The sequence below is a fragment of the Annulohypoxylon truncatum genome, assembly GCF_022578515.1.
Source record: "Annulohypoxylon truncatum strain CBS 140777 unplaced genomic scaffold F4807scaffold_11, whole genome shotgun sequence".
NCBI lineage: Eukaryota > Fungi > Ascomycota > Sordariomycetes > Xylariales > Hypoxylaceae > Annulohypoxylon > Annulohypoxylon truncatum.
The window spans coordinates 381,146-393,725 of record NW_025953797.1 but is presented as its reverse complement, the minus strand read 5'-3'; the positions used below and the strand labels follow the sequence as shown (position 1 = coordinate 393,725).

Below are 12,580 nucleotides of genomic sequence, written 5' to 3'. Positions count from 1 at the left end.
ATTTCGTATCTAGGTAGATAGATAGCCCATATCAAGGCCATTCGCTATCCCACCTCGGTTCCATTCTTAGCCGTATCCGTGTGATTTCCGACCTATGCCTTCCTATGTATTTAACGGTTTCTCATGCCCACAACGCCCGGACTTGACTTCGTAAATAAGTTCTGCCCACTCCGCGTAGCTATCGATTCGTCTCACCACTCCAACTATACGTATTATATCAAGCAACTTTAAAAGCCCTCTAGAAGAGCAAACGTCTCGTCGTCAAGCGTGGTGTAGACCTTGCCGTTACCCAGCAGCTCCTCCGCGGCCGTCATGGCGTCCTGGACCGTCATGCCGGTGTCCCGCGCGATGATGTGGATATTCGTGCCCTCGTTGCTCTTCGACTGGTTCAGGTACTGGTACATCTTCCTCGCGCGGGCGGACGCGCCACGCAGAAACGCAGCGTCGTTGTTCTCGACGAACATGCTGTCGTCCTCGGCCGCGTTGCCATCCCCACCCATACCCATACCGGCGCCGCCGCCGGCCCCCGCGACGCCGCCCCCGCGCGCGAAGAACAGGTGCACGTACGTCGCCTCCAGCAGGTGGTAGTTCACCTCGTTGAAGTCGGTCACGGGCTTGATGACGTGGGCGCCGACGTGCCGCTTGTTCCCGAAGCTCTTGAGGCGCCCCCAGACGCGGACGTACTGCTCCTCGCGGAAGGCGGAACCCTTCGCACCGCCCGAGTCAGTCTCTTGCTTGTCCGGGTCGAGCCACTGCTTCACCTCGACGACGCCCGTGCCGTCGTCGAGCCGGTACGTGATGTTGGTCGTCTGCGGGCTGATCTGGCGCACCATCCCCACGAAGGTCACCTGCGACACGTCGGCGCCGTCGATCCGGAAGGTGCCGTCGCTGCCGAAGGCCTGCTCCGCGTCGATTATCTGCTTCACGGTTACGGGGCGCAGCGATTCTTCCGACGGGTGCTTGGTCCCGCCCTGCGAGCCGGAGATCTGAGAGCCGCCGAAGAAACCGCCGCTGTCGTCGCCGCCGGTGGCGTTGTAGTTGGTGCGTGTGTAGCTGCCGTAGGCTGTGGGAGGGGGATTTGGTTAGTGTATGGAAAGTGTGGTGCTTGAGGGGATTGGGGACTGTATATCTTCAAGTGTCATATAGCCTGGTGCGAGCATGTAAGGACGCATCTAGAGTTAGTATCCAGAACAGAGGCATGTTGAGTACGATGTTCCGATACCGACTGGCGAATCTTGATCGTCATGCTTAACAATGCTTTTCCAAGGCTATGTGGCACTTGAAGACATAGTATAGAGTCACGTACAAGTCATGATGGTACCCTGAATAGTAGATTGAGGGTGGTGTTTGATTCGGATACTAAAAGTGCATGAGATGAGACGCGTTCAGATGGCGGTTTACGCGACTGGAACTTTTTAATTGAATTTCTTGAATGGATGCGCTAAATCGCGGGGTAGTCTCCCCTATTACACGAGAGCACCTGCTGTGGCTAGTACGCTGTAAAGCCACGCCGTGGGCAGGTATCCAGGTACCCAACCTACTAAATACCGAAGTATCTACCCAGTAATATCCGTGGATGTGCATACCACTTACCAGGTACTACTTACATGCCTACATACACGTAGTGGATATATCATGGATCACAGTAAAGCCTTACAGTGCCAGCTCATCAATCACACATTATCACATTGATAATTCATCATCACGATGCTCTTCTTAGCCGCAAGAATCTCGTGAGGTGGAGTTTTCGGCCTGATGCCGGGTCGAATCCGGGGTGCTGGCACAAGATGCAGCGGATTGAGCCTCGGTAAGTCCTGTTTTGGTACGTCGCTCCCGCAGCTTCTGGAAGGAACGGCACGTTAGCCAACCAAACTTAGCCAAAACTCCCCCCTGGAACTTAAATACCTAGGCTAGCAGGACAGCTGTACTGGAGCCCGAGCTACGTAGCCTACAGGGCGTTAGAGTCGCTTAGGTAGTTCGCGCGCATCAATGGATGGATGCGATGATGCCTGTACCTTCTACATTATACTTCGATACTACAATAAACTTCGAACCATTGACATCAATATTCCAACCTTTTCTCCTCCATACATCCATACATCCACCCTCAACAAATCTAAACACAACCATATATCTCAATCTAATATACTAGACATCAGCTATTTGCCATATTATCCGCTTGCTTGTGCAACATAGCAGCAGTACCACTTGCAGTTGTGTGATATTTACTATTTACATTGTTTCTGTCTCCAGCCAATCGCGCACGAACCAAGGGGGCATAAGTCAACATGGCGCAATCAGCCGTGATGCCCGTGATCCCCTTGAGGAAAAACAACGTCCTCTTCCCCGGATCGGTCATACGAATACCGGTACCAGCAAGTCGCTCCGATATACCCGCATTGATCTCGAGCATCTACACACGTGCTTCTAAAGGGTCGAGACGAGTCGACCAGATCCCCGTCGTATGCGTACCTCTAATGTCGCCACTGTTAAACCGTCGTGGTCAACCGTTGTTGGAGCTGAATCCGGACAAGTATGACAGGCTCACAAGCGTTGACAAGAATAATATAAAGGCGGAGAAGCTATATGGCTACGGAGTTTCGGGCAAGATCAGTGCGATCCAGGGTCAGAACGGGGCCGAGTTCAACCTGCTTGTGCACGGCGTCTCGAGGGTTACCATCGAGAAGGTAACCCAGGAGCGTCCCTTCTTCGAGGCGAGGGTGTTGGCCCATACCGACCAGGTCAGCCCCCAGGATTTGCAGAGGCCTGATTATCAGGAGCTTTTCGGCACTCTGAAGCGCCTATCGAGGGAGCTAGTATCTTATCTCCGTGTGTCGGCGTTTCTTCTATCCAGCGGTACTGGGGGTTTGAATCCTCTTCTATCACGAAGGCTTGAGCAGTTCATCGCGAAGAAAGTACCCGCCGAGGGAGGCTCGCTCGCCGACTTCATGATGAATGTGATTGATGGCACGCTCGAGGAAAAACTACAGGTCCTCGCTGCCGTCGACGTTGCCGATCGCATGCAGAAAGTCATCGAAATATTAGAGCGTTCGGTGGACGAGCTTAAGGGCAATATCAAGGTTACAACCATTACCAGTACGAGTGTCCCCGTCCAAGGAGATCCGGAGGACGCAGAGAGAACAAATGAAAAGAAGCGGAGTACCTCAAAAGGACCACGACCAGGACTCAAGCCGACCTCTCCCGGGTTCGGTTTCGGTGGCGGATCGCCGTTCAGTATGTTTGGTGGAGGTCCAGGCGAGCAGCATGACCCGGATGACCTAGCAGATCTTGAGAAAAAGATAGAGGATGCTAAGCTCCCGCCTGAAGCTGCTAAGGTAGCCGAGCGGGAATTCAAGAGATTGAAACAGATGATGCCAGCACAAGCCGAATACCAAGTTGTCAGGACGTATCTCGAAACGTTAGCGGAGGTACCATGGTCTGTAGTCACCGACGACCCAATTAGTGTTGGAACATTGGAAAGTGCTAGGAAGCAGCTTGATGGTGACCACTACGGCATCGAAAAAGTGAAGAAGCGTTTACTCTCTTACCTCACCATAGTCAGGTTGATGCAATCGGCGAATGAACAAGTGAACCATCAAATCAAACAGGCTGAACAGGAGGTTGCCGACCTAGAGTCTAGTAAGGGTGCTGCAAAGGAGGGCGCGACGCTAGACCCTGAACTAGAAGAGAAGATAAAGGCGAGTGGTCTCAAAGTCCAGATGTTGATGAATAAGAAACGAGTCGAGAAGGCTCCTATCTTGCTCTTGGTTGGGCCGCCTGGTGTCGGCAAGACTAGTATAGCTAGATCTATTGCCACGGCCCTTGGTCGCAAGTTTCATCGCATCTCACTCGGAGGTGTCAGGGATGAAGCAGAGATCCGAGGTCACCGACGAACGTACGTTGCCGCGATGCCTGGTTTGATCGTGCAAGGATTGAGGAAAGTCGGCGTGGCGAACCCTGTCTTCCTGTTGGACGAGATCGACAAACTGGGCATGTCTAACCATAATGGTGATCCTTCGGCTGCAATGCTCGAAGTTCTCGACCCAGAGCAAAACCATGCATTCCATGATCATTATATCAACACTCCAATCGATCTAAGCAAAGTCTTGTTCATTGCTACAGCGAACACTCTCGACACCATTCCGGGTCCGCTATTGGATCGCATGGAAACTTTGGAATTCTCTGGATATACTACGCTTGAGAAGAAACACATCGCGCTAAGACACCTTGTTCCCAAACAGATCAAGGTAAATGGTCTTTCGGAGGATCAAGTGCGCTTTAGTGAGGAAGTAATTTTAAAGATCATCGAGTCCTATACTCGCGAAGCAGGTGTCCGTAACCTCGAACGAGAGATTGGTGCCGTTTGTCGTGCAAAAGCCGTCGAGTTTGTGGAGGCCAACGATCGCGGTCACCCGGAGACATACAAAGCAGACATCACAGTGGAAGATCTTGAGGCTATTCTTGGCATCGAGAAGTTTGAAGACGAGATAGCGGAGAAAACTACTCAGCCGGGCATAGTGACTGGACTTGTTGCTTACAGCTCTGGTGGCAACGGGGGCATTCTCTTCATCGAGGTCCTTGACATGCCTGGTGATGGAAGTGTCGAGCTTACGGGCAATCTTGGAGATGTGCTTAAGGAGAGTGTCAAAGTTGCAAGGAGTTGGGTGCGCAACCATGCCTACGAGCTAGGTTTGACTCAGGATCCTACGGAAAACATCATGAAGAAACGCAGTCTACATGTACATTGCCCTTCTGGTGCCGTGCCCAAAGACGGGCCGTCGAGTGGTATGGCTCAGGCAATTGCTCTCATATCACTTCTTTCCGGACGACCTGTGCCTCCGACTATGGCCATGACTGTAAGTCTTAAACTCCTTAGATCTCTACTAACAATATACTAACACCTATGATAGGGTGAATTCCAACTTTCCGGTCACGTGAAAAGAGTGGGTGGAATCAAGGAGAAGCTCATCGGAGCATACCGTGCTGGAGTCAAGACGGTCCTGTTGCCAGCACAGAACGAAAAAGATGCTAGAGAGGTACCCTCAGAAGTGAGGGATGGGCTGAACATCGTCTACGTTAGGTATGAATTTAACACGATATCCTTTAGTCTAACCCCTTCTCCTCGTCCTTTCCATTTAGCTAACCAGGATGTTCCAATAGTCATATTTGGGAAGCTATTCGCCATATCTGGCCTGAGGTGCAGTGGCCGCAGGAGAGCAATTTCCCGCCGATGCAGTCTCGCTTATAGTCATTTATCTTCCTTGATCTTTTTGTTTGTCTAGCATGTATGTCATGGTATATCATAGTACGGCGTTGGATATCATCGTTCTAATGGGGATCATCCTATTTCAGGGGAGGCAGCAAATATTCCAAAAATCTAGACGTGGCTAATAGATGTATCATCTGCAAAGTTGCAAAGTTCCACGACGTTAGCGCATCATCCTTTCATTAAGAGCAGATTGTCCCTCAACGTGGGTTATCGTCCTATTTATTGCTTTGCCACGATCGTACCGGACAAGCGTCGGTAGATCTGATGCTATACCATGAAAGGTAATCAAATATAGTTGGCGTTGCAAACGTTTACTGTCGTCCTCCGCCTCATCGGACCACCAAGGCTACCAGATCGCCGTATGACCTGACACAGCATAGCCCCTTCGCCGGAAGAAGCGAGCAGACGCCCAGCACAAACAATCGTCGACATTCTAACCCCAAAGTCGTAAAGTTAGGTCGCACGAGATTATTTGTCCGCGTGAGACAAGATGTTTCGTGCTGTTATCTGACCCGTCCCCAAAGATTGCCGTCGTCAACGCCCGCCAAGTCTTTTGCTCCCACGTCTCTGGCACCATCGCAGCGCAGACTCTATTACATACCGCGGAGATGGTAAGTCGGATACTTGCAGTTCTCCCGTCAGGGGAAAGGGGTTCCATCCGTCGGAAGATAAACGCGGAGGCGGATACAGGTTCAGACGGGCAGAGAGTGCTCGGTAAGACTTGCGTGTCTTAACATTGCTCTTACTCGTGTGGCACTTAGACAAGAGATGAGCCACTGCGCGACCGCGACTCGAGAATCAACCGTAACCGCGTCAGTTAAAACGTCTGGCCTGATTGAGGCTGGGGTTTTCCCACTGACCCAAGACATCTACGTATGAAGTATAGCAAGTGCTCTTAGGTACGCCTTCTCAATCCCCAATCGCAATGTATTGTCTAAGTGAACACGTCTTGTCATTGATGCAGGGATCAAATGACGACTCGATCGCTGTTCACTAAATGGAATTGTCATGTCATGTCAGGCGTTGACCCGAGACAACTCGCCTAATTCTTTTCTCCTACCCGGCAATTCGCAGGGAGAAGGAAGAGAGAAGCAAAAATTTCCGATCCCAGGCAAGCGAATTCCCGCCCTTCCCTTACCCCTCAAACCGGAATCATTACTAGCACGCTTGCTGCTGCGTAGAAATCTGTTACGTGCCTCGCAACGGCCGTAACGAGATTATATGACTGGGGAATAGGAGGGGAGGATATTCCCGGACATTACTAGACTACGCACAAACTCGCGGTTCCCAACAAGCTGGGGGGACCCGCGCGAACGGACGAGATGTTGGTTAGCCGATTTTCGTGGCACGCGAGGACGAGAAGGGAAATAAATGGAAGGGAGGGCTTCGCCGAGCCACACCGAGCGTACGGTTCCTGTCCCTTACCACCCCTGGGGGGCCTAGGAAAACCCAGGAACAGACGAGTCGCGGAACTGGGTTCCTGTGTCCCACGGACGCGGGACGCAAACACCGGGTCCAGATAGCGCGCTGGCTGGCCGGGCCTGGGGTCATACAGTGGGATGCAAATGTCATACGGACGACATCGAAGCGCATGCGCGCGATCTCCGTTAACAATGTGTAGGTAGGCCTCGCTGCGTATTTCCTGTGCTTCTATGTGCGCGTACGCACCTGTGTCGCAAGGCTTCTGTGCTGCGGCGCTCCGTTTCAGGTTGGGGTCACGAAAGGGGATGAGGGTTAGTTTGGTTTGGTTTGTATTTGGGGATACCGTTGCGAGGGGTGGGTTTTTGAGGTTCTCGTCTACCTACTTACATACATTCAGACTGTTTACATAGTACCCATATATTATCTATGTACAAGTAGTTAAGATCGTAGATGATATCTATGCTAAGTATATACAATACACTGCCATACAGCGCTACAGATATGTTATCTAGTTATGTACTTCGATGCGCCATATCCAACTCACCCTAGATCCCAGCATTATGGGAAGACATACGTCAAGACATCCCATACGTGCGGAACAGGTACCCAGTCACATAGCCTCTAATCACGATTACGTGCCTAACGTACTGTATCGTACCGTATGTATGTATGTCGTTGATAGATATCTCCTGATTAATTCTCCTATGCTAGTTTCCTCAACCCGCGTCTTCCCCTTGATTTTCCCCCCTCCTCCTTCTTTCTTACGGCCCCCGCACCCCTATTCTTCCCCCCCCGCCCACTACTTGCCGCATCATGAGACAAAACCCAAAGAAAAAAGACGACAGCAAGGAAACGTTCCTGCGGGAATGTCTCTCGTCGACTCCGATCGTCAGGTTCAGAACTTCCTTGTTCGAGGGGACGCGCGCGGGTGCCTGCAGGAGCGCTCGATCAGGGGATAGGCGGGAGGAGGACAAAGAAAGGGGAGAGTAGGTAAGCAGAGTAGTATATGCCTTCCTCCTCCCTTTTTTTCTGCCTACATGTTACGTAGGTAGGTATCTACCTACCTCTGTCCCGGCCTCCCGGGTCTACCGGCGCCCTGGGAGAAACAACGTACGTACCTAGATACCACCGTCCCACACGCGTTCCTCCGCGAACGACGGGGTCGAATCCTGGAGATGCGGGACGGGGCTTTTGTCTTGGGGTGGCCCGGATAATCGGATCGCCTGATACGATACTGTGTATGGTAGGAGCAGCAGTAGTAAAGTCCCAGGCAGGCATGTAAATATGTACGAGCTAGACTAATATAGTGGTATATGTACTTTTTTCTTTCTTTTCACTCTGCTCTAACATGTAAACCCCTATCTCTGTAACGACGCGGTCGCCCTAGCTCGCTCTATAGTGTATCTAGGTGTAGATAAGTACATACGACCCCTACTAGTCGAAGGCGTATATGTAGTAAAGGAAGGTGTTGAGACCTCTCGTTACGATATAGAGTAGGTCAGCTTATACTAAGTAAACGGCGTACTCATCCTTACGTAAAACGTAAAAAGTCGCGACAAGATGAAAGTTTTGTAGATGCTATTGCGAAGGTTGTACATATTAATCAAACTGCGTGGATTCGAGATCCAGGCTCCCGGTCTTGTGGTTAAGAGAGAGGTTGTTTGTATGAATGACCGTCAGGTCCTAACTTGACCAATAATGAATGAGTTATTATAATTCTGGGTTAATATTAATATAAAAGCAGCTTTTTTCATTATTATTATTATTTCTTATTCCGTGTGTTTATGTAAAAAATGTACGGTATTATTACGGAATAATTATATTTATATATATTTAATTAACGTAAGTTTATTAATTATTTATATATATTATAATTAAAATTAATATAAAATTTTTTTATTAAATTTATTTTATTTAAAATAATAAAAAAAAAAACTTTATAATAATTAAAATAAAAAATTTTTTTATTTTTTATATAATAATTTATTTTATTTTTATTATATTTTAATTAAAACTTTAATTTTACGGGTTATAAAAGTTATATTTTATTATATAATTACTTAAAAAAAAAAAAAAATTTAACTTTTAATTATTAAAATATAATAATATATTTTTAAATATATTAATTTTAAATAATAATTATAAATTTTAATAATTATTTTAATAAATTTATTTTATTATTAATAAATATTTAAAAAAAAGCGGGTATAAAATAAAAAGTATACTTTTTATTATTATTAAAATGGTTTATTAAAAGTGGGATAAAGTTTTTTTATTATTTTTTTTTAAAATAAAAACGGTTTATTTTTTAATTATTATTTATTTATTAATAATAGTTTCGGTAATTTTTTAAGTTTTAAGCTTTTAAAATATTTAATTTTAAAAAAAATAAATTAAACGGGAAATATATTAACGTTATTTTTTTAAGTTATAAAATAATAAAGTTTAAATTTTATTAAAAATAAAATTTATAATAATTAAAAGATTTAAACCCTTTTCCTTAAATTAAAATAAGTAACTAATTATATCGAAAGCGGACCAAATGTTAGATCATTACGCCAAGTTACCCCTTTTTCATTATATATTAATAATTATCCTTATATTATATCTGTTTTCAAGTTACCAAGGCCAAAATAAACAATATTGTTAACTGTTTTAGCCATTTAAAGTAATGACTCCAAGAAGTTCGTACCCCTTTCCACCAGTCATGTTTGCTTGTTACAAGAATTCATTGTGCCACATACCTAACTAAGGAGAGACGATACACAACACAGATAGGCTCAAGCGATGGAAAATACCTATGACCCTAGAATACCCTATCGGTTTAATCCTACATATTAGCGGACTAAACCGACAAATATCTAACTTCGCTAACTCGGAACTCGGAGTATTGCGTCTAGAGTGTAGATCGCGAGTAGGAATGGCGCTGCTCATCAGGCCCTAAACTTATAGTTTGATCACTCATCTGGGTTTCCCTTGCAAAGTGCTCGCTCTTAAGCTAGCTGGTAGAAGCGCGGGCTTATATGTTACCGGAGCCAGCCGAGGATCCGAAGGACCTGTCGAACCCGGCAGTTAGGGACGGTATAGTGTTCTGCGTCTCTAGTGGACCGGCGAGCAACACGACCTGTCTAACGCTGCTCAACAAATTGGAAAATATTCATATGATACCGACGACACGTACGGACAGAGTTAGGTTCCACCGGTCTAAGCTTAGAAGATAATAGGGTTGCGAATCGGCCGGATCCATTTTCGGATTCGTAGAGCCGCCGCCGTCGAGATAGTGTAGTTTGGCGTATGGCGCCAAACTGCCGGGTTGGAGAAGCTAGAGCGGGCGTGGCCGTTTCAGAGCCCACACTGTTCCTCGCTAAGTCTAGCTACGCGTACAAGCATAACCCTTCACGGGCGTAGCTAGCAACCTTAGTGGTATTAATATGGTGAGGCTAATCGTCTTCGATGAGGAAGCCTCTCTTGATCTCTCGGCCGGATAGATGTCAGCCAGGAATAATACTCCGCTGTCCGTGGCTCCGGCAATAGTCCCAAGATACCGGATCCGTCGCCTTTTGCTTAGGCTTGCCGCTCGCTGGGACAAACTAATTCGTGCGCTTGTAGGGACCGTGCTAATTCCGTCCGACAATTTGATGGGAAAAGGATACCTATACTCGCCCTTACAGGAACCAGCATGTAACATGGTTCATGGCATATTTCTGTGATTTGAGTATAGTTTTGGCTACAATATGGGTGAATACGATGACGCTAGCTGGATCGAGCTGAGACAGGACATCATTGTGTTTGCAGCCACGCCACCTGCAATAGACTAAATGAGATGCAGCTTCGTGCAGCTTGCACCAACTGCTGTACAACATGCGCAAACTACCTACCCGGGTAGCTGGTGAAATTTGCTTTGATAGTGGGATGCCTTGACTACACCGTATCATGTTCCCGCCTGCTGTACTAGTAGTGCCTGCTGTTTCTCGTACTTTCGGGACGATCATCCTAGATCACAAATTGAGAGGAAAACGAGGGTACGAGCGCTTCTATGCATCTCCAAGCTTCGAGACTTTGGCGTGACTAGCTGAACGTCACGGAAATTCAGTTCTGTGGACATTTACCAGGTTGAAGATTCCTCCGGCTATGCCAGAAGTGGAAAAGCAATTGACCTCCCTGGTGCAATGACGGAAAGAGTAATTCGGAGATCTGGATAGGCTCGAGACCCAAGTCAAGCTCCATAAGCTGAAGTCGACTCTGCATAGTGGACTATTCCACTTAAGGGTCACGAGGCCATTTGAGCGTCGGCTTGCCATAGGATTCCGCCGCAAAAGTACGCGTGCCGCGAGGCAGTATCGGTGAGGGAACGAATGAATAAAAAAAAAGTGAGACAAACTGAAAATGCCTTGGGACAAAACGTGGTTCGGCGCTGCTCCTTTAATCTGTTTCAGGGTTCGAGTCTTGCTGGGTTTGGTAGACGCCCGAATGCAACGCTGCACCTACATGAGACCGTGGTAAACCGATCGTGCTAAACCTTTAACCGCTAGAGGAGAACGGGTAACCATACGTTTGGGAATAAAACTCCCATAGTGTGGGGAGTTCGGCCAGACTCCGAAGGCGGTGCATCTCTCTATTATAGGCAGGGCCGCTGCATTATAGAACCGGGGACAGGTTCTAAAGTCAATTCGCAACGCCCGATGTCACAATACATAGATTAAATCTGTGCAGAATAATCTTGGCTGTAGAGCATTCTCCAGCTTTGGCGCGAGGCAAGATGATTTGTATCAGCCGGGGCAAGCACGGGTTGACAGCGCGCTTCCGACCGAAGTCTCCTGGTATTGCCGGCATTGGGGGAGTAGCATTACTCTTGAAGTATGAATATAAATCTTCAACGTCGGCGGCTTTTTCGGTAGTTTCTCTGGTTCTGGAAACTTGCTCGCGGGAATCTCAAGGCGTTTCTTGCTTGGAGGCGCTTTCTGAACCACGCAGCGGCATAACCTGGGACGATGGAACGCGCCTGACAGCCGCCTCGTGTTCCAATCTAGCCAAAGATGACTGCAGGTACGGGCCATCAAACCGTTGACACGGGGAAGAGACCCTTCAAGGTAAATTGTTCCACTGCAGTAAGTTAGTAAGGAGTAAATTCCTGGTAGGGTACGTAACTCCCCACGCCTCTTGGCAGCTACTAGAACCACCACTGAGCCAGTCAATATATTTCCTGGTCTTTAGCTCGTGTATTAATTCACCGGCGGATGCCTGGTTGGGAGTGCTGGGAGTCCTAGCGTTGACCCTGCCCTGTCGATCTTCTTAAGGCCAGGTGGAAATCGAAGGGCCGCCCCGGACCTGCTAAACCCCTATTACCCTAATATTATACCCGATCGAACGGTAAGAGCTTCTCAACCGCTATGGGTCTCCCAATTTCATCAAGCCCAAAGCGGCGACGAAATTCTGGGCCCAATATACATTGCAATTATCTCGACCAACGTCTCACTCACTCAAGGCTTTTGCTCTCGATATTGTTCTGCTAAATGGGAGTCATTGTCGTCATTCCGCGGTCAGGGAGAGGTCAAGGGCCAGATCCCATCGGACAATGCAGGTGAAATTGGTCCCTGCTGAGGAAAATCTCCGTCTGGCTGACTTATTAGCCCGGGCGGCATTTTACGCATAAATGTTGTAATTACGGCTTGATCGCGTGCGACAGAATCATTCCAGGATCGCATTCTGATCCAGGCGCATAAAAATATCCCGACTAGGCGAGATGAACTACAGTTCTTTCTCGAGTGATGCGTTTTGCTTTTTCGACGTTATCGCAAGTGACGTGCGAAGCATCTCGGAGCTATTCCGGGGTCGTTACTGTCGACCGCGTACTGCCGATTAATTACGTTAGCCTGTACAGAGTAGCGC

General features: G+C 47.9%; 2 protein-coding genes across 2 annotated transcripts; one reads left to right on the top strand and one right to left on the bottom strand.

Moving 5' to 3' along the window:
* Window positions 1-53: 53 nt before the first annotated feature.
* Window positions 54-1,422, bottom strand: F4807DRAFT_420862 (replication protein A, subunit RPA32). The gene is made up of 2 exons (XM_047997529.1): window positions 1,307-1,422; window positions 54-1,063 (listed from the first exon to the last, which is right to left on the bottom strand). The coding sequence occupies exons 1-2, from the start codon at window positions 1,311-1,313 to the stop codon at window positions 228-230; spliced, it is 843 nt and encodes a 280-aa protein (XP_047855439.1). The 5' UTR covers window positions 1,314-1,422; the 3' UTR covers window positions 54-227.
* An 866-nt stretch (window positions 1,423-2,288) lies between these two features.
* Window positions 2,289-5,248, top strand: F4807DRAFT_451128 (Lon protease-like protein 2, peroxisomal; the record flags this gene model as incomplete). Its single annotated transcript, XM_048000210.1, has 3 exons — window positions 2,289-4,856; window positions 4,911-5,080; window positions 5,161-5,248. The coding sequence occupies 3 exons, from the start codon at window positions 2,289-2,291 to the stop codon at window positions 5,246-5,248; spliced, it is 2,826 nt and encodes a 941-aa protein (XP_047855438.1).
* Between the last annotated feature and the right edge of the window lie 7,332 nt (window positions 5,249-12,580).